This window comes from Notamacropus eugenii, chromosome 3 (genome assembly GCF_028372415.1).
Source record: "Notamacropus eugenii isolate mMacEug1 chromosome 3, mMacEug1.pri_v2, whole genome shotgun sequence".
NCBI classification, from domain to species: Eukaryota; Metazoa; Chordata; class Mammalia; order Diprotodontia; family Macropodidae; genus Notamacropus; species Notamacropus eugenii.
In genome coordinates this window covers 28,965,977-28,984,109 of record NC_092874.1, presented here as the reverse complement: position 1 = coordinate 28,984,109, position 18,133 = coordinate 28,965,977, and the positions used below count along the sequence as shown (strand labels likewise).

General features: G+C 38.4%; 2 protein-coding genes across 5 annotated transcripts in view; one reads left to right on the top strand and one right to left on the bottom strand.

The window, feature by feature from the left end:
• Positions 1 to 4,438, top strand: part of RARB (retinoic acid receptor beta) — a 176,155-nt gene extending 171,717 nt beyond the window's left edge. For all 3 annotated transcript variants that reach the window (XM_072651165.1, XM_072651167.1, XM_072651166.1), the window contains exons 7-8: positions 104 to 262; positions 2,944 to 4,438. In XM_072651165.1, the coding sequence (XP_072507266.1) occupies positions 104 to 262; positions 2,944 to 3,140 (356 nt within the window). In that variant the 3' untranslated portion in view covers positions 3,141 to 4,438. The remainder of the gene's footprint in view (positions 1 to 103; positions 263 to 2,943) is intronic.
• Positions 4,439 to 4,479: 41 nt separating this feature from the next.
• Positions 4,480 to 18,133, bottom strand: part of TOP2B (DNA topoisomerase II beta) — an 86,105-nt gene continuing 72,451 nt past the window's right edge. For both annotated transcript variants that reach the window (XM_072651164.1, XM_072651163.1), the window contains exons 33-36: positions 16,654 to 16,764; positions 10,573 to 10,695; positions 8,909 to 9,006; positions 4,480 to 4,966 (exon numbers count right to left, since the gene is read on the bottom strand). In XM_072651164.1, the coding sequence (XP_072507265.1) occupies positions 4,805 to 4,966; positions 8,909 to 9,006; positions 10,573 to 10,695; positions 16,654 to 16,764 (494 nt within the window). In that variant the 3' untranslated portion in view covers positions 4,480 to 4,804. The remainder of the gene's footprint in view (positions 4,967 to 8,908; positions 9,007 to 10,572; positions 10,696 to 16,653; positions 16,765 to 18,133) is intronic.

Below are 18,133 nucleotides of genomic sequence, written 5' to 3'. Positions count from 1 at the left end.
CATGGGCAGAAGGACTGTCTTCAGCCAGTTGTTACCCATGCTAATGAACTCAGAGATCCTTGCCTCACCCCCAATAACTGTATACTTTCTTCCTGGTCTCTAGACCGTCAGGACTTGGAGGAGCCAACAAAAGTGGACAAGTTACAAGAACCCTTGCTGGAAGCACTGAAAATTTACATCAGAAAGAGACGACCCAACAAACCTCATATGTTTCCAAAGATCCTCATGAAAATCACAGATCTCCGGAGCATTAGTGCAAAAGGTATGTTGGTGTTCTCTGCCATGTTTTTTGCAATAAATCAGGACAGAAAACCATATGAACTCTAAAAATCTCTGAGTCTTTTCCTCAAGTGTGGCATAATATTGGCCCTGGAGTCTCTTTGAGTCCTAGCTCTGGTGAGAATCTAAGAGTCCTGGTCTCCTCTTCTCTAAAAGAGGAATCTTCCAGCGCCGCCTGTGTCAGAGGATTATGGTGGGGAGCTTCCAGATTAAAGAAAGAGAAGGCATAAAAGGGAGGGGAAGAGGGGTGAGGATGCAAGTTCCTGGAGAAAGGACACTTTCTTTTGTTTCTGCATCTACAGCACTTAGAACAGTGTCTGGCACACTCTGAATACTTCATGAATGCTCACTGACTGATTGAAGATGAAGAAAATGAAAATATTGTTTTAAAATTTTACAAGGCTAATGGATGCCACTTAATTGCAACTGAACGTTGAGATCACTGAAATTCAGAAAACTAAGTTTCAAAAAATGACTCTTAAAGAAAAAAGAAACAATTATTCTTTGGTGTTCTGGAAGGGAGAGGTCTCATTCAGGTGCTTATTAACGATAGCTAATACGTTGCCATTTTCATTGCACTTCAACGTTGGCAGAGCACTTTCTATGTATGATCTCATCTGATCCTTACAACAAGGATTGTTGTTACTTATCGCCATTTTGCAGTGGAGGCCACCAAGGCAGTCAGAGGTTAAGTGACTTGCCCAGGATCACACAGCTAGAAAGTGTCTGAGCCAAGAATCAAACTTACCTTCCTTACTCAAAACCCACTATACATGTTACGTTGCCTCCCATATGAATTCCCTTGTTTTGTACATCTTTCTAGTTTTTCACACATTATTTATGGAAATTCATGTACTCTTGAAGATAGACAGGACCTTAGAGACCATCTTCATTTTGTGGATCAAAGAGAAGGCTTAGAAAGGGGGAAGGATTTGCCCAAGGTCACATAGGTTGTATATGGCAGGACCAAGAAGTGAGAGCCAAGATTGGAACTGAACCTCGATACAAACAGAACAGGGCTCTCCGTCACAGGCAGATTTACTTAAGGACACCTCTAAGCAAGAGAGTGCCAGCCTTCCTGAAAGATAGAAGTGCCTTGTGATTTTCAGTTCAGGTATGACACAAGCCCTTACAGAAGTGCCTAGAGCCATAAAATGGGGACTTGAGGTGAAGGCACTGTTTTTGGATGTTTTTGTTGAGAGGAATTCAACAGCAGTCGCTGCTAGCAAGTGCTTGTCTTTCTCATCTCACCGTCATGGCACCTTGCCTCTGGAGACCTGCTAAAACTTATTAGCTCACGCAAGCATCTCTCAGTTTGGGGGATCTGTGGTCCTTGGGATGCCGCCTGCCCCTTCTGTATTTAAAGCAGTGCTTGATGACAGCAGGCTCACTGCATGCATGAAGGGGCAGCATGCAGTAAGGCTGTTGGGTACCTTCTGGGGTGGAACAGGTAGAACATTGTTAGGCATTGTTTTTTTTCAGTTCTGTGAATTGGAAACAAAGTTCTCATCCCAGTGTGAGACTGAGAACATTTTTTGCTTACAGTTAACACTAAATCCTTCAGGTGGGGAGACAGAATAATGGATGAGCAAAACCACAGACAGATGTACATATACCTTATGATGAGTTCTCAGAAAGAAGAATCATAGTCAAATGTTTCTACTGTAAACATATTGAGGTGGGGGATGGGGCAAAGTGGCTAATTTCTACAGCACCATATCATGGTTTCACGGAATTCAGAATGGAAAGGCCCTAGATTTGTATCCTGGTTCTACTCACTTTATAATCTTAAGGAAAATCACAACCTCCCAGGGACTCCGTTTCATCATCTGTAAAATGAAGGGGCTCTAAGGTCTGTAGAATACAATTTGGAGTTTCTCCAAGGAAACTAAAAAAGGAATGAAGAACCAATCTCTGTCAGAATGTTCTAGTTTGGGTCAGTTAACATACATTTATGACCTATGTGGATTTTTCCCTTACAGCCTGTTATAAGTTTCATTTGCTGAGTTATTATAAGAGAAACTAGGTTTTGGTCAATTCTCTTTTAATACTTCTTTTTAGGTGATGCTCAAAGCCCACGACAGACATTTGCTCCTGAAATATTTTGGTTACAGGTTTGAGCCCATGTCTCCTTATTATCAGTGTCTCTACTGATGTGGCACCCTGTTTTTCTGGATTTATGTGGTTTCTTATAGATTTAAGAAGGTATAGATGAGTGAATTGGCTAAGGCGCAGAAGTTCTGAGTTCTTTATTAGAACAATTTTCTGTCTTGTGTTAGTTTCCAAGTTGAGAAGCTGCAATAGTTGTTACCTCTCTTTAAAGAGGAGTAAGGTACATTCGGTAATGGAAAAATTCTCCTCTAACTCAGAAATGATTAGCAATTAGCATCCTGTTATCAGAGAGAATCATCTAGGTCATGCTGTTATTGAGTTTTTTTTTGATTTGTGGAAGCTATTTGTGGTCATTTTTAAAACTTCAGAAGTGAAAAGGCATCCGTTTGTTTGTGTTTCCTAACCAAATGATTCATAGGCAGTATTTGGGATGAAGGAAGAAGCATCCCTGTGAAGGAAGCCCTAGTGTTGGTGTGCCTAGGAGAGGAGAGGAATACAGAAAGCCATGTGCACGGCACAACTTCAGCAGATGTCTTTGCTTTCTTTTCAAAGGTGCAGAACGTGTGATCACATTGAAAATGGAAATCCCTGGTTCAATGCCCCCTCTCATTCAGGAAATGCTGGAGAATTCTGAAGGACATGAACCCCTGACACCAAGTTCCAGTGGCAATACAGCAGAGCACAGTCCTAGCATCTCCCCCAGCTCTGTGGAGAACAGTGCGGTTGGACAGTCCCCACTGGTGCAATAAGACATTTTCCAGTCACTTCCGACATTCCCCAATACCTTCTGTTCCCGGATTTAAAAAGCAAGAAAAATTTTTTTTTTTACTGCTGCTTAGTTTTGGGACTGAAAAGATATATTAAAATTCAAGAAGGACCAAGAAGTTTTCATATGTACCAATATATAAATATATATATACATATATATATATATATATATATATATATCCTCCTCACTGTTTGATTCCTAACTAGAAATACAGACCTAAAAATGTTAAAATCAGCCATTTCATGCAACCAGAAATTCGTGAAAAGCTTCTATTTTCTCTTCTAAACACTCAAGATTGCATGACAAGACCAGTTCCACCTGACTGAAACCCTGGTTCGAGTTCTAAGGACTTTGTACATACGGATCTGGCTCTGCTCTCTCTCAGCTGGATGTGTGGTGCTCTCCTTTCGTCTTGCCTACCCCAGAGGGCCGAGACATCAAGGTCATGAAAAATAAGGCATGTCCTTGTCCAGTTAAGAAAGGTTAAAGAGATGTGGTCTTGCCTTCCCAGGTGGCTCCAGACACCCGGGTAACAGTGTAAGACTGGAACATACATCCAGACAAGGCAGGTTAAAAGATTCTGGGTTAGTTTGTATGGAAATTTGTCCTGGCTCTTTCTCAAACAGCATCTTCGATTCCATGTTGCCCCGTAACAAGTAGATGCCCTTGCTGCACTAGCAGAACAGACTTCTGTTTCAGCGCAACTGCCAGTTCAGTTTAATCCAATGTCATTTGTCCAACTGTTAATGTCACTTTAAATGAGAAGTGGTTTATTACTTGTTTGATGACAGAACTATACAGTTTAAGGAGAAGAGATACTGCATTTTTACAGTAAGGACAGCCCGATGAGGCAGAAACACTTTTCGGTGTTAGGATGTTTTTGTTTACCTGTTCAAAAGCCATTAGGGAAATGTCATTAGACAACGAGTAGGCTGGTCTCCACCTACACTTTGCAAATCCTGCCAGGTGTGGGGATTTTCCAACCTCCTGGATGCCAAGGGGCCATCACTAATTCCCAAAGGCATGGGCAGAGAATCTGTCTCTTTTGACTGTGATAGAACAGTTAACAGATGAAAGGGTCAGTTTCTTAGGTCTCATTTAAGCACTAGTGGATTCCCCCCCCCCCCCCCCCCAATATTTTAGGAAGTCTGTGATATACTTTCACTGGCTCTGTTTGTACATTGAGATTGTTTAACAATGCTTTCTATGTTCATATACTGTTTACCTTTTTCCATGGAGTCTCCTGGCAAAGAATAAAATATATTTATTTTAAAGGTGTGTGGGAACTTGGGTTTGATCTTCATTAAAGAGGCAGATAACACAGTTCCATTTTTAATGTTTAAATTTCATTTCAAAAAGCAGGTCCTTAGTCTGCAACCATGACAATTAAAATGTGTGCTTCAGCACAGCAGCCTAGAACATCTCTACAAGCCAATCAGACAATACATGACATTTCAATGAGTAAAAAAGGGCATAAAACTGTATGTGTAAGAACAAAATGTTAAAAGGCCTACACACAATAATAAAAACCATCTATTACATCATCACAGTAAAATAAGCCAAATGTACAAAAGTCTGCGACAGAAAAGACAAAAAGACAACACAAGGTAGTCGTTGAAAATGTTTTGAGTGCTCTTCGGGCACTTAATTAAACATTGCAAAATCAACATCTTCGTCAGACTCTGCAAAATATTTTACTTCTTTTCTGGCACGACCCGTCCGAGGAAGAGATGGTGGTTCAGGGGCAAAGTCTGCCTGGAAGATGTCTACGTCTGAATCCTGGTCAAAGGAGGCCTTCTTGGATTTCTAAGAATTAAAAAGAAAAACTTTGGACTTAATGCTTCATGAAAAACTGCTGTTCCCACTCCACCTAACATATAAAAGTGTCCGTGTCCATGGCATCTGCAGTTTTTACTAAAAGGCAGAGAACTTTATGTTCAATGTTCAAAACAAACCATGTTTTCCTCAGAAAGTAGATGGAATCTAGCAATTCCCCAACTTCAGCTGTCCCATAGACACTAGCCAGAGCTGTGTGCTGGGTCATAGGAAGATATTACAACATAGTCACCATCCACAATTATTTCATATCTAAAGGCTAACTAATGAAAAAGCACAAACCACAAACATTCAACAAGCCCTTCCAATATTCCCATTGTTGCTGGGCAAAATAAAAAGTCACAATTTTCATATTCAAAGAACTTACAGTCTTTTAGGGGGAAACAAAACTTGCACAGTGTAGTAGATTAAGAGCTGGAGTGTCTAAGTACCAAGCCAAAGGCAGCGACGTAGTACAGTGACTAGAACAAAGGATTTGGAATAAGACCTGAGTTCAAATCCTGCCTTAGTTGTATGACACTGGCCAACTCACTTCACCTCCATGTCTCAGTTTCCTTATCTGTAAAATGGGGATAATAACAGCATCTAGACCAGAGTGCTGCTGCTGTAAGGATCAAATAAGCAAACCTTAAACTGCTATATAAATGCTAGCTATCATCATGAAGACAATGACAAAAACACACGCCCACGTTAAGCCACTCGACCAAATCTCATGGATTCTTCTTCTTTCTTTCCCTTGCCTTATTCCTGGCTCTACACTGACCTTGGAGGAGAAGCAGGTAACCCTGCTTGCAGACATAAGGTCCCATCAAAGTCCTTACAAAATAAATAATTCTCTAGTTTCGAAGGGGAGGCACCCTGGGCAGTCATTTCATCATTGCCTAACTCTGGACCCTCCTAGAACGTATGCTTTTGGAGAATCAGGGACTGCACGTACCATAAATAATCAGAATTAACAATTTATAATTAAGTACTAAGATGTGTGATTAAAACTCTTTTAGGTGCTGTAAAGGAGAGGACCTGTGGGTTAGGCTTAGTTGCTAATGGCTTTGTGGAAGTGAACTAAAAGTCAGCAGAACCTGGGTTCAAATTCTGGCTCTATTATTTATCAGCTTTAAGCAGGTAATTTCATCTGTGCGATCCTCAGTTTGCTCCTCCATCAAATGAAGGCTGACCTACCCTCTAAGGTTCACTCTAGCTCACAGTGTGTGATCGATAAATCAGGCCTTGAAGGAGGGGAAAGATTTGGTTTCATGGAAAAAAAAATGAGCGTACTCAGGTGTGAGGACTGCCAAAGTGTAGGCAATAAAAATGAACATGGATGTGTGAGACGTAAGAGAAAGACCGGACTGACAAGCTGGCAGCCCCTGGTGTGCAACAGTGAGCATTAAGGCCAGATAAGCAGGGACACCATAGAAAAGAATTTCCTAGAAGGCAACGAGGAGGGACACAAACAACAACAAGGTGAACAAGACAAATGTTCCCCAGAATAACCTGAAGGCGGCAGGAAGGCTATTTCAGGTGATGAGAGCCTGGGCTAGCGTGGTGGCAATAAGAATGGAAAAGAAGGGAAAAATCAGAGCAGCAATTGTGTGGAAGAACTGCCTGGACTTGGTGACCAACTGGGCACACTGTGGTAACTGGTTTGCAGACAAGCATAGCCATGAAGTGAACATGTTGATCTCTTACTGGAGACAGGCTTAGCCAGAACAGAGGGCTCAGGAAGGTGTGCCTGGGTTCTTGTATAGGGGCTGCAGGAATGGTGAGCAAGGTAGGGGAGAGTTTCTTTTGTATTCAGTGGGTCTGTCCTTTAAAGAAGACAGCATACTTCACAATGTAGCTGGATTATCTGAGGTGGGTACAAGTGCAGGCTTACCTCTCCCACCTCAAGGAAGAGGTAAGCAATGAGGAAAACAACAGAGAAGAGCTCAGCCCTCGAGATAAATTCGTCTGGTCCATCCATCCAATGCCAGCAAAAGGGGTGAGAGCAGAGAGGCATTTTCTTGCCTCCCTTTGTGGTGGTAAAAGATGATAGGAGGCTGTGAGTTTTGGAGCCAAAAATTGATGGGAGGGATAAAGGGGGCATAAATCTAGAGAATAAAAACCTTTCTTTACATTGGAGCTTGAGGTTTCCAGACTTCAACAGAAGTTATTTTTTCCTAGAGATACCTTTTTGGACTTCAACCATTTCTAGGTTCCTGGCAAGGCACTCTCATTCTGTTCTTGAGTTGGCTGAATCTTACCCTGACGCCTGGTACCCAAAGATTAATTGGAAAAATATAATACCTGTTTTTTTCTGCTTTTCATATACATGTTTGTTACAGATAAGTGCAGGTTAGGATTTCTGCAAGTCTTTTAGAACTAAAACTCCCATGCAAACAAAGTAACTGCAAGGCTAGCATATTTGTTTCTGCTAAAATTTTCCCCAAAGTAACTAATGTATATTTTAATCTTGTGTGCCTGATCGATATATACACCTGTTTTCAAGGAGAAACCTGAGTGTATTTGTAATTAACAATTCATTTGTAATGAAACGCTAGCAAAAATCCCAGGATCACACTATCTAAAAAACTCCTTCTATAAAAGAATATGAATTATAGTCATATTAACACATCTAGTGGAAAATGTCAGCCCCCTGGAAGAGCTGAAATTCTTTATACAGGTAACAATAAAAAGATGATGAAGATGGCAACATCAGAGATAACAATTTCCTGGATGGGAGTTTGGAAGAACAGTGATGCCTTTCTGAGTAGAAATGGAAAGCTAGATTTTTTAGGGTAAGGGAATGGGGTGATGCTAAGTTCAGTTTTGAACATTGAGTTTGAGGGAATGTTAAGTCATCCAAAAAGGAAATACCCTGCAGGGAAATGGAAACATATACCTGAAGTACATGTGTGAAGCTAAGGCTATATAAAAAATCTGTAAGTCATCAGTATTGAACTTTCAATTAAAAATATAAGGTGAGTTTTCTAAGGGTGTCAATTTTGAGGAGGAAGGACAAATGGTTGAGTAACAAGGTATATGTTACCAATACTATGAAGTACATTTTAAAACTGAAAAGTCAAAGAGATATGAAAAATTTTAATTTTAAAAAATCTTAATTAAGAAGTTTGTGATTCACTATCCTACATTTAAAAAAAAAGCACCTAATACTACCCATCCCTCTGTTGGAATATACAGGTAGAGGAAATTCAAAAATTAATTCTTGTTAAATAATTGAAAGTTTCTTCAAACAGCTTTTCTTTACGTGTCATGAAGAATGATTTTTTTACAACATACAAACTGGTATATTGCAAAGGATGCTAAGGGAGGTCAAATCCTGTTCCTAACTAGCTGTATCACTGGAAAAGTTACAAATCCTTTGGGTCTCAGGCTTTTCATATATAAGATGAGGGGCTGGCCTTCTCTGGAGAAGAAAGATACTGGAGTGGTTGACCATTGCCTCGGCAATGGTCAACCACTCCAGTATCTTTGCCAAGAACATTCCATGAACAACATTGGCATGGTACAGTCCACAGGGTCACAAAGAGTCAGACACAACTGAACAACAAGATGCCCTTCTAGCTGTTTGGCTCCCTAACTTCACAGAAAATGCCTATTACTATAATAGGGATAGTATGGAAGAGGGCATCACTTCTATGCCTTATCTTCAACATAGATGAAATCTAAATTCAAAATGAGTAAATAATCTAATTCATGGAAATACTTTTACCCATTTAAAAGTTTCTAAGTAACAAGAAATTCTCCTCAATCTACTGACAAGTAGCCTATATAACCAACCACAGGCCATGGTTGATTTCCGATATGCCAAGTGGACCACCTTGATTTCAGTGAAATAAGCAGCATAACTGCTTAAGTCAACCACTCTGACAATCCTGAACAAAACCAGACAACAATAAAGTCAAAGATTACCTTGCCAGGTGTTGACTTGGACGTTTTTCTCCCAGGATTATATTCACCTTCATTTTCAGAGCCAGATACTTTCCGTTTTTTTGCACCTCGGCCTTTACCTTTAAAGGAAAATCAGATTTTTAAAAATTTCATAAGAGATGGTCATTATAAGTATGTAAAAAAAAGGCTAATATTTGAATCTTCCTTCTTTTTTGTTCTTAGTCAATACAAAAATATTTTACCTTTAATTTTGGAAATTGTTAAGGACTATGCTAAAGTTTATTTGAATTTTTAAAAAGGTTTCTGTAGAGTCTTGGGGCACTGGAATGGGCTGCCAAGGGAAATTATGGAAGACCACCCCGGGTCACTGAACTAACGTGTATCTTTAAACCCTTTAGGATATATTTTTCCCTCATTTTGGGGAAAGTAGAGGGAAGGATTCCTTAAAATACCAAGCTGTGTCTATATGAAGAACTGCTCATCATGCAACAGAGGGCAAACAAACATTGATAGGAAACTACATAAAATTAGCCTTGTGGTTCACACCGAACCTTGTGAGTGGTGAATGAATACTGAAGACTGCTGATTTTTGGAAACTCTTAACTACATAACTAGGGGAGCGAGTGTTCTAGTAACCTCATATGGAGGCTGATAGATCAGACCTTTGGTGTAACAGTCTGCAGGCATATATACTGACAATCATCCACCGAGAAACTAACTGGCTTGTTTTCAAAAAGCAGCAACACTTCAAATATACGTCAAATACTTTACAGCAAATGCCATTACAATGTATGTCCACATTAACTAAAAGATTTCCAGTCTTCAACTAATTTTATTTCAAGAATCATTAGTATAAATGCCAATACACAAGAGATTTTTATTAAGAGGATTTGGCAGGCATCCTTTTTCTTCCCCAAAACTGAAAACAACCCCAACTGCTTGCAAAATAATGATCTAATAATTTCCTTGTGGGTCTACATTTAAGACTAGAGTAATCACTGTTGGAGAATGAAATTTCCATACTAATCTATTAAAACAATTGTCGGGGGGTGGAGGGGCAGGGCCTGCCAAACTCCATCAAGGTAAAAAAGGATAATTAGAGAAAGAAAGAACAGGTACCACATCCTATGTTGTCATCCATTAATCCTTCTGTCTTGTTTCTTATGGGTCACAGAAGACAGTGTCATGCAGAGGCATCAAGCACAACATGGGCCACAACACTCCCAAGTGGAACCCAAACCAAATTAAAATGTAATTGGTAAATATTTAATAAATAAAATAAACATAATATTACAATTTAAAACTTAAGTCAATATGTGGCCACAGCTTTAGTGATCCCTTTTTCTATTTGAGTTTGACACAAGTGGTACAGCGTATATTATACACAGTGTATATGGAGATAGTACCAGAGAAAGAGAAGACTTCAAAAGTGTGGTTTAGCAAGTGTTGTGACACCAGGCAAGTAACTTAATCTTTGTAGATCTCAGTTTCCTCATCGTTTCATTTGTAAAACAAGGAATAAACAAGATGATTTCTTCAAGTTCCTTCCATGATTACAATTCTATTACATGACTTTATATATAGGTGTGAGAAGTAAAACAATTAAAAATTGATATGTTATCTGCCTCCCTTTAAACCTACAAATCATTTGAAGATATGAAAGACTAAAGGAAAATAATGCAAACCTTTTGGTGCTGTTGTCTTCTTTGGAATGCCAAATTCTGAATCTGAGTCGGAGTTTGTAGTTTCTATTTTCTTCTGTTTGGGAAGTCTCTTGGGCTTAGGTGGTGCATCTGAAGATAACTTTGCTGTTAACCAATTTAAGTTAGATTGGTTATTAATACAGTATAGAAATTTATTAAGAAATAAATTTTATTGGTATAATACATGCTACTTACATATAAAGATCAAATAGAAAACTTCTTTAATATACCATTTATGTAATAAAAGAATCTCTCTTTACTGAGTGCCAATTCAAAGACAGGTTCTCAAAGTATGACAATATGCTTTTTTTTCCCTTTTCTCTTATTTTTTCTTCAATTACATGTAAAAAATTTTTTAACATTTAAAAAAAATTTTACTTCCAAATTCTCTCTCCTTCTTGAAAAGGCAAGCAATTTGATGGATTATACATGTGTAGTCATGCAAAACGTATGTCCATATTATCCATGTTGCAAAAGGAAACACAGATTTCTCCCCACCCCCCCAAAAAAACAAGAAAAATAAAGTTTAAAAAGTATGCATCAGTCTGCATTCACACTCCATCAGTTCTTTCTCTGGAACTGGATAGCATTTTTCATCATAGATCTGTCGAAATTGTCTACAACTGCACTACAATGATAAGTCCTTCACAGTTGATCACCATACAATATTGCTGTTACTAAGGTACAATGTTCTCCTGGTTCTGCTTACTTCACTTTGCACCTGCAGTTTGCACTTTGCGGTTCATCTAAGTCTTCCTAGGTTTTCTGAAACTGACCTGCTCGTCATTTCTTATAGCACAATACTATTCCATCACAATCATATACCACAACTCATTCGGTGGGCATCCCTTCAATTTCCAGTTCTTTACCACCACAAAAAGAGGTGCTATAAATGTGCATATGTGCGTGTGTGTGTGTGTGTGTGTGTGTGTGTGTGTGTGTGTGTATATCCTTTTCCTTCTTCTTTGATATCTTTGGGATACAGACCTAATAGTGGTATTGCTAGATCAAAGAGTGTGCAGTTTGATTGCCCTTTGGCCATACTTCCAGAATGCTCTTCAGAGTAGCTGGATCAGTTCACAACTCCATCAACAGTAGATTAGTGTCCCAATTTTCCCATAGTCCCTCCAATATTTGTCATTTTCTTTTTCTGTTATATTAACCAATCTGGTAGGTGTGAGGCGATGCCTCAGAATTCTTTTAATTTGCATTTTCTAATCAATAATGATTTAGAATATTCTTTTTCATATTACTATAGATAGCTTTGATTGCTTCTGAAAACTGCCTGTTCACATATCCTTTATTTATCAATAAGGGAATGACTTATATTCTTATAAATTTGACTCAATTCTCTTCTATATATATTTTTAGAAATGAAATGTAAAGTTTTCCCCCAGTTTCCTGCTTTCCTTCTAATCCTGTCTGCATTGGTTTTATTTGTGCAAAAACTTTAATGTAATCAAAATTATCCATTTTATATCTCATAATGCTCTCTATCTCTTGTTGGGTCATAAATCCTCTCTTATCCCTGATATGACAAGTAAAAATTTCCCTGCTCCCCTAATTTCTTATGATATTAACTTTTATGTCTAAATCATGTACCTATTGTGACCTTATCTTGGTGTATATGGTGTGAGATGTTGGTCTATACCTAGTTTCTGCCAAACTATTTTCCATTAACAATATGCTTTCAAAATTAAGTATGCATACTCTGTCTTGAAGTAATTCAGAAGTATGCTGTTATTTGAAATGGACTATAAATAGATTAGAAAAACATAGGCAACATAGTCATCTCTAAAAACACCTGACATATTCATCTTTCTCATAACAAATTCTAAAGGTTAATTTTATGAGTATCATAATGATGCAACCTGAGTTTTAAATTTCACAATATTTTTAGACTTAGAAGGAAACATTTCTTTAAAAGCATCTTAAGATACAGAGTGGGAATATAACAAGTTCATTACTACTCAAAATTTTAAAAATGAATTCAAACTGTCTTGAAACATATTACATCTCTTCCATTTGAACAAGAGAAAGGAAATCCAGCTGAGAACTCTGTAACGTCTATTAACACAATTTTACTTTTGATAAACATCTTATGGAATAGAAAGTCAGTCTCTTAGGAGGAGGAAGAGAAGACAGATGATAGCTCTCTCTATCAAGAACATTTATGATTTGGTTTAAATGGAAGAGCAATGACATAAGCACATTTTGCTTTGGTCTAAAATAGGCGTGTACAACTTGCACCACTTGCAGCATGCCAAAGGATTTCAGGCTGCCCATGAAAAGTGTAGAGGAAAACATTTTGAAGACCACTTGAAATCCTTTGACATGCTGCAAGTGGCACGGGTTGTGTAGTTCTGGTCTAGAAGGTGCTATGATGTTAAGATTGTAAAAAAAAATCTTATAGGCAATATAAAAAAGATAACTATTACTATAAAAATTAATTCTAGCCAATTTCTTAATATTCATTTACAAAATTCACTGATAATATAATAAAGTTGAAAAATTACTTATGGCATTTCATGTTTTACTCCTGAAGAAAAATATACTTAAAATTAAGATAAATGCTATAATATAATCTAAGCATATTTTTCTCAATGAACTAACCAAGGCACACAGTAGGAATCTAATTAATGTTGAATTGAACTACATAGGTCACTAAATACATGACATAGGACAGAACACCTCGGTACTGTCAGCACAGTATCATTTTGTAAGAAGGGTAATTCAGATGTCCTCACAATACAGGAACTAAAGGTGGCACAAAAGACTTCTATTAGGATACTGGAGAAACTTCATGGTTTTGCTGCTGTTAGTTTGAAAGAAAAAAAAAAACCTGCCACCAGCTGGGATCCTCCACCAACCTCTGTATCAATGATGGTATCCATAAGTCAGAAGCAAATGGTGTCCTTTTCCTGATCTTTGTCCCATTTCCATCCTTGATACATGATGTCATTTGGGATCGAATCAGTAGAATTTCCCTCTTGAGAATCCTACGGAATCCTATCTTTTCTCTGAATTTTTTGAAATATCCTTTCCCCAAAGTCCTTGGTAGTTCGCAGACTAGCCCAGAAGTCCCTCTCATCTATTATGGTCTGAAAGATCATTGCTTCCCCAAATTCCCAGCATGTTCACTTACCCAAACCACTTCCACCTTCCTGGTCAAAATTCAGCTGAAAACAGTCATTTCTTTCTATTTTTCACCTTCTTAAAGATGAATTTAATTGATTAGAGGCACCACCCCCAAGTCCCAACCTCAACTCATTGCCAGAGTTTTATTGAGCAGAGAAGAGAAGAAATAGGAGGGATTCCACAGGAAGTTCAAGATGGTGGGGATGGTACTCTGAGGGCTCTAGGGCCAGTTCACTGAACAGGGGACCTGGGGTCATTGAAAGGTCATCTAATCCATTTCTCTCCTATCAGAGAGGAGGAAACCGAGATCCATACAGGTTAGGTGACTTAACTGTCCAGGGTTACACAAATACTGAACTGCAGAGTATGTTTTGAACCCAGGGTCACCATTCTTTCTACTTTGCCCATTGCCCTAAGAATTTCTTCACTGGGAATTTGAGAGGTGACTTCTATAGTTGGGGCTCCTGTGGTGACAACACACTGATAGAGATGAGGTATCTGTAAACTGGAAGTTTACAAGGTAGGAACTGCCTGCATTCTAGCTAAGAATTTAACTTATAGCTATGTTATAGCTAACAATAGTGTCTAGGATTTTAAAGATCCTGGGGAACAAGAACCTTGTCTCTTTTCTTTTAAGATTCTCATGTATGGTACCAAGCATAGATATTTAATAAACATGCCTTGATTTTTAGATTTAATGATAATCTGTTATCCTCTTCATGTATCAAATCAAATGCAATAAGTGAGTTCTTATTACAACATGACAGTTACAATGTGACCCTTCACTATTTCATGCTCACTTCTCTCTATGGCCAGAAGCAAACATTTACTAACAAAGTGACCGAAAGATTGAAGAGAATCATCTGGACTCAGAACAGAATGAAGCCAAATGGTCACAAAAGGCCTAATCTTCAAACCCATTCACACCACTTCCTAACCAGTTATACTTATCAAACATTTCAAATGATGGTTTGCAAAGACAGGATTATTTGGGATTACACCTCAGAATTTCATTCTGTCAACTTTACACTGAATTCCTTAAATGTTTCTTTCTCCTAAAATTCACGTAGATGTCAGACTTTGTCCAGAATTCTATTTTCTATTTGGAATAAGAAGGCCACTAGCAAGATACTAACAGAATACAGTTTTAATCCATTTTACACACAAGTACCTATCCTTTGGAGCACTGAACTTGGAATTCATTGAGATCTTTAAATAATGAGATTCTTTGGTGAGAACTTAAATGGGTTCAATGCACTTCAACAAACATTTCTTAAGCATCTGCTAGGTGTAAGGTAATGGGCTAGACTCTGAAAACACAAAGATTCATGAAGCATAGCCCTTGTACTTACAATCTAAGAGCAGAGAGAAAACTGAGGATACATTAGAACTATAACACAGATCAGAAGATGGCAAGTGTTTATAAGGCACAAAGCGCTCTGAAACATTTAAGGAGGATTAGATTACTTTGTGCAAAGGGAAATCAGGGTGGAACTCTTAAGAGGAAGACACAAAGAATTTCAATAAATAAACACTAAAGAAGTGCCTTTCAGAAGGGGGAGAAGGCATAGGCCTAAGTATCAAAGTGAGAATGGGCAGGACAAATCCAAAGAATAGAAAGGAACTCATTATCGCTTTCTCTGCACTCACTTGGCCACCACCCTGGTTTAGGGACCTGTCATCTCTTGCCTAGATAATTCCAATAGCCTCCTCACAGGTTTTCCAACTTCCAATTTCCCCATTCTCCAATCCATCTTCCATGTAGCTGCCAAAATAATTTTCCTAAAGCCCAGGTCTCCTCATATCACTGACTCTATCAAACAATTGTACTGGTTCCCTACTGCTGCAGGGACACAATCCAAACAGATGGAATTAGCACTGAAAGCCTCAGGGTCTGGCTTCAGATTACCTGGAAAGAGAGATTTCACATTACTCTCCTTCCCACACTATCTATGACAGAAAAACTGGGCACTCCCCAAACTCAGCATCCCACTTCATACATGTGGGCCTTGCACAGCTTTACTCCCATGCATAAAGTGAATGCCATTCACATGGAGAATCTTTGCTTTCCTTTAATGCACAGAAAGTCTTTTATGATGCCCCTTTAGTTTTTAAGGATCTCTCTCCTCAAATCATCTTGTATTTCCTTATCTACAAAAGCCTGAATCCCCTTGGGTGATGTAAGCTCCCTGAAGGCAGGGCTGGTGTTTTGTTTTTCCTTGGTGTGTCATTGTATTTAATGTTTCATGAAATCAGAAGGGAGAAGAATCAAAGATGAAATTGAACAGGCATGTTGGAGTCAGATAGTCCATAGGCTTGAATGTCAGGCTAAGGAGTTTGAACTTGACCCTGCTGGCAGTGGAAGCCAATGAAGGTTTTTGAGAAGGGTAACAATGTGGAATTATACAGTAAAAGGATTATTCGGCCAGTGGTCTATAAAATAAATTGAAATAAGGAGAAAATAGGGTCAGGGAAACCAGGTAGTAAAATATTAATAACAGCACAAGATGAAAGGCTGAAAGATGCTGAACTAGGTTGGTAGGAATAGGAGAAAGTAGGAGAAGTTGTTGAGAGACACTAAAGATGGTCTGGACAGAACTTTGGAACTGACTGAATAAAGGAGAATAAGGACTTGAAGATGGTCCTAGTGTTTTGTGCTTCAGTAAAAGGGGAAAAGATGACTTCTTTTCAGAGCTCCTGGTGAGCCTGAATTGTCATCAGACATAGAGGTGAATATGTCAAGTGGTTATCTGGAAGTAAGAACTGGAGTTCCAAGACACTGCTTATACCAAATTCTTCTCTCCACCTCATGTCAGCATGAGGTTCTGGTCAACAGGGTTTAAAGCAAGCTAGTTCAAACCCCTCTAATATTAGTCATCCCTATGACTTAGCAAATGCCTAATGAGCTTAAATATAGACACTTACCCTTTTTAGCAGCCACTGTTTTACTTGGAGGTTTTTCTGTTGATTTTAGAGCAAATGAAGATGAAAAAACAGAGGCAGAATCCTCTTCGCCACTGTCAAATTTTGCTGCATCTGTAAACAATAAGGGTTTTTTTAAGGAAATGAGCTCCAACAATTGCCTTCATTGTTACCCTTTAAAACATATCCCTTGCTAAAATATGAGCTGGGAACCAAATGTATCAGTGGAAATCCTAGAGAGGAGATAGAATTAAAAGCTCCTATTTTCTAAGATCAACAGGACAGCCATGGTAAAAATGGAATGCAAGATTTAATAAAAATCACCATAGGTTGCAACATTTGTATCTCAGATATGTACATTATCTCAGATATGTACATTATTCTAATTTTGATAGTACAAAATTCCAGTAGTTCAAGATATTTATAGTGCAAATCCAATAAAGCCCATATGAGCTGAATGCTGAACTATTGTTAAAATACTTCTGTAAGAGTTGTACACAGTGGTTGTTTCAATAGGTGCCCAAGTTGTGCTATTTCAGGAATATCGATACTAAGAATTCAAATGCTAAAATAGCCTTTTCATTTTAAATGTAAAAGTTCTGTACCGATGGTTCCTCCTGGTGTGGAAGTAGCTCCACCAGATGAATACAAACTCAAGCTCTACTGAGATGTTAAGTCTAAACCTGGTGACAGAATTGGTTTGCCGTCCAAAAGCTTTTAGACCATCTCTAAACATCAGTTTCACTGAGCACTCTGGGTATGAAATCTCTGCTCCAATTCCGATTCAGTGACATACTATTGCAGAGATTAAACCAATTTAAAATTTAATTTGAAAGAGGATGTGAACCTTGTCTGAATTTCGAATCATGGGATTTAGATCTAGAAGAAACCCTGAAGATAAACTCAACACCCCCATTTTACAGATCAGGAAATCAAGAGTGTCACCCAAAGTCATATAACAATTAAGCAGCGGACTCAAGATTCAGACTCAAATCCTCTTCATCCACTTCAGTAATGCCAGCTTTCTCTACAACACAAACTTCACGCTTGGGGGGGGGCTGGATTTTATCTCTTTGCGTAGAACTCTTTCAGAAATCCAGATATTTCTGTGCCTAACCCAATTTTACTTCAAGTCTAAAAAAGCCACTGACCAAGGAGGAAGAAGAGGTAGTTACACAGTTTGATATTTAAGTTAACCCATACTACTACTAATAAAAACAGCAATTAGTATGAAAGATGTACCTGGATCATACTACACAAAAAGGTTAAAAAGCTGCAAAAATATTTGAGAACAAACACACCAATTCCCATAGCAATAACAAAGGTTGACACAGACGTTCACCATTAGATTTACTACTGGTTCATGTCTGGATGGAAATAAAAGGCTAAAATCTAGAAATGGAACCCAAAGCCCCCCATGAACAATAATATCCACATGAATTTGACCATCAACATAGCAACAAAGCAGCATCCAACTAATGGC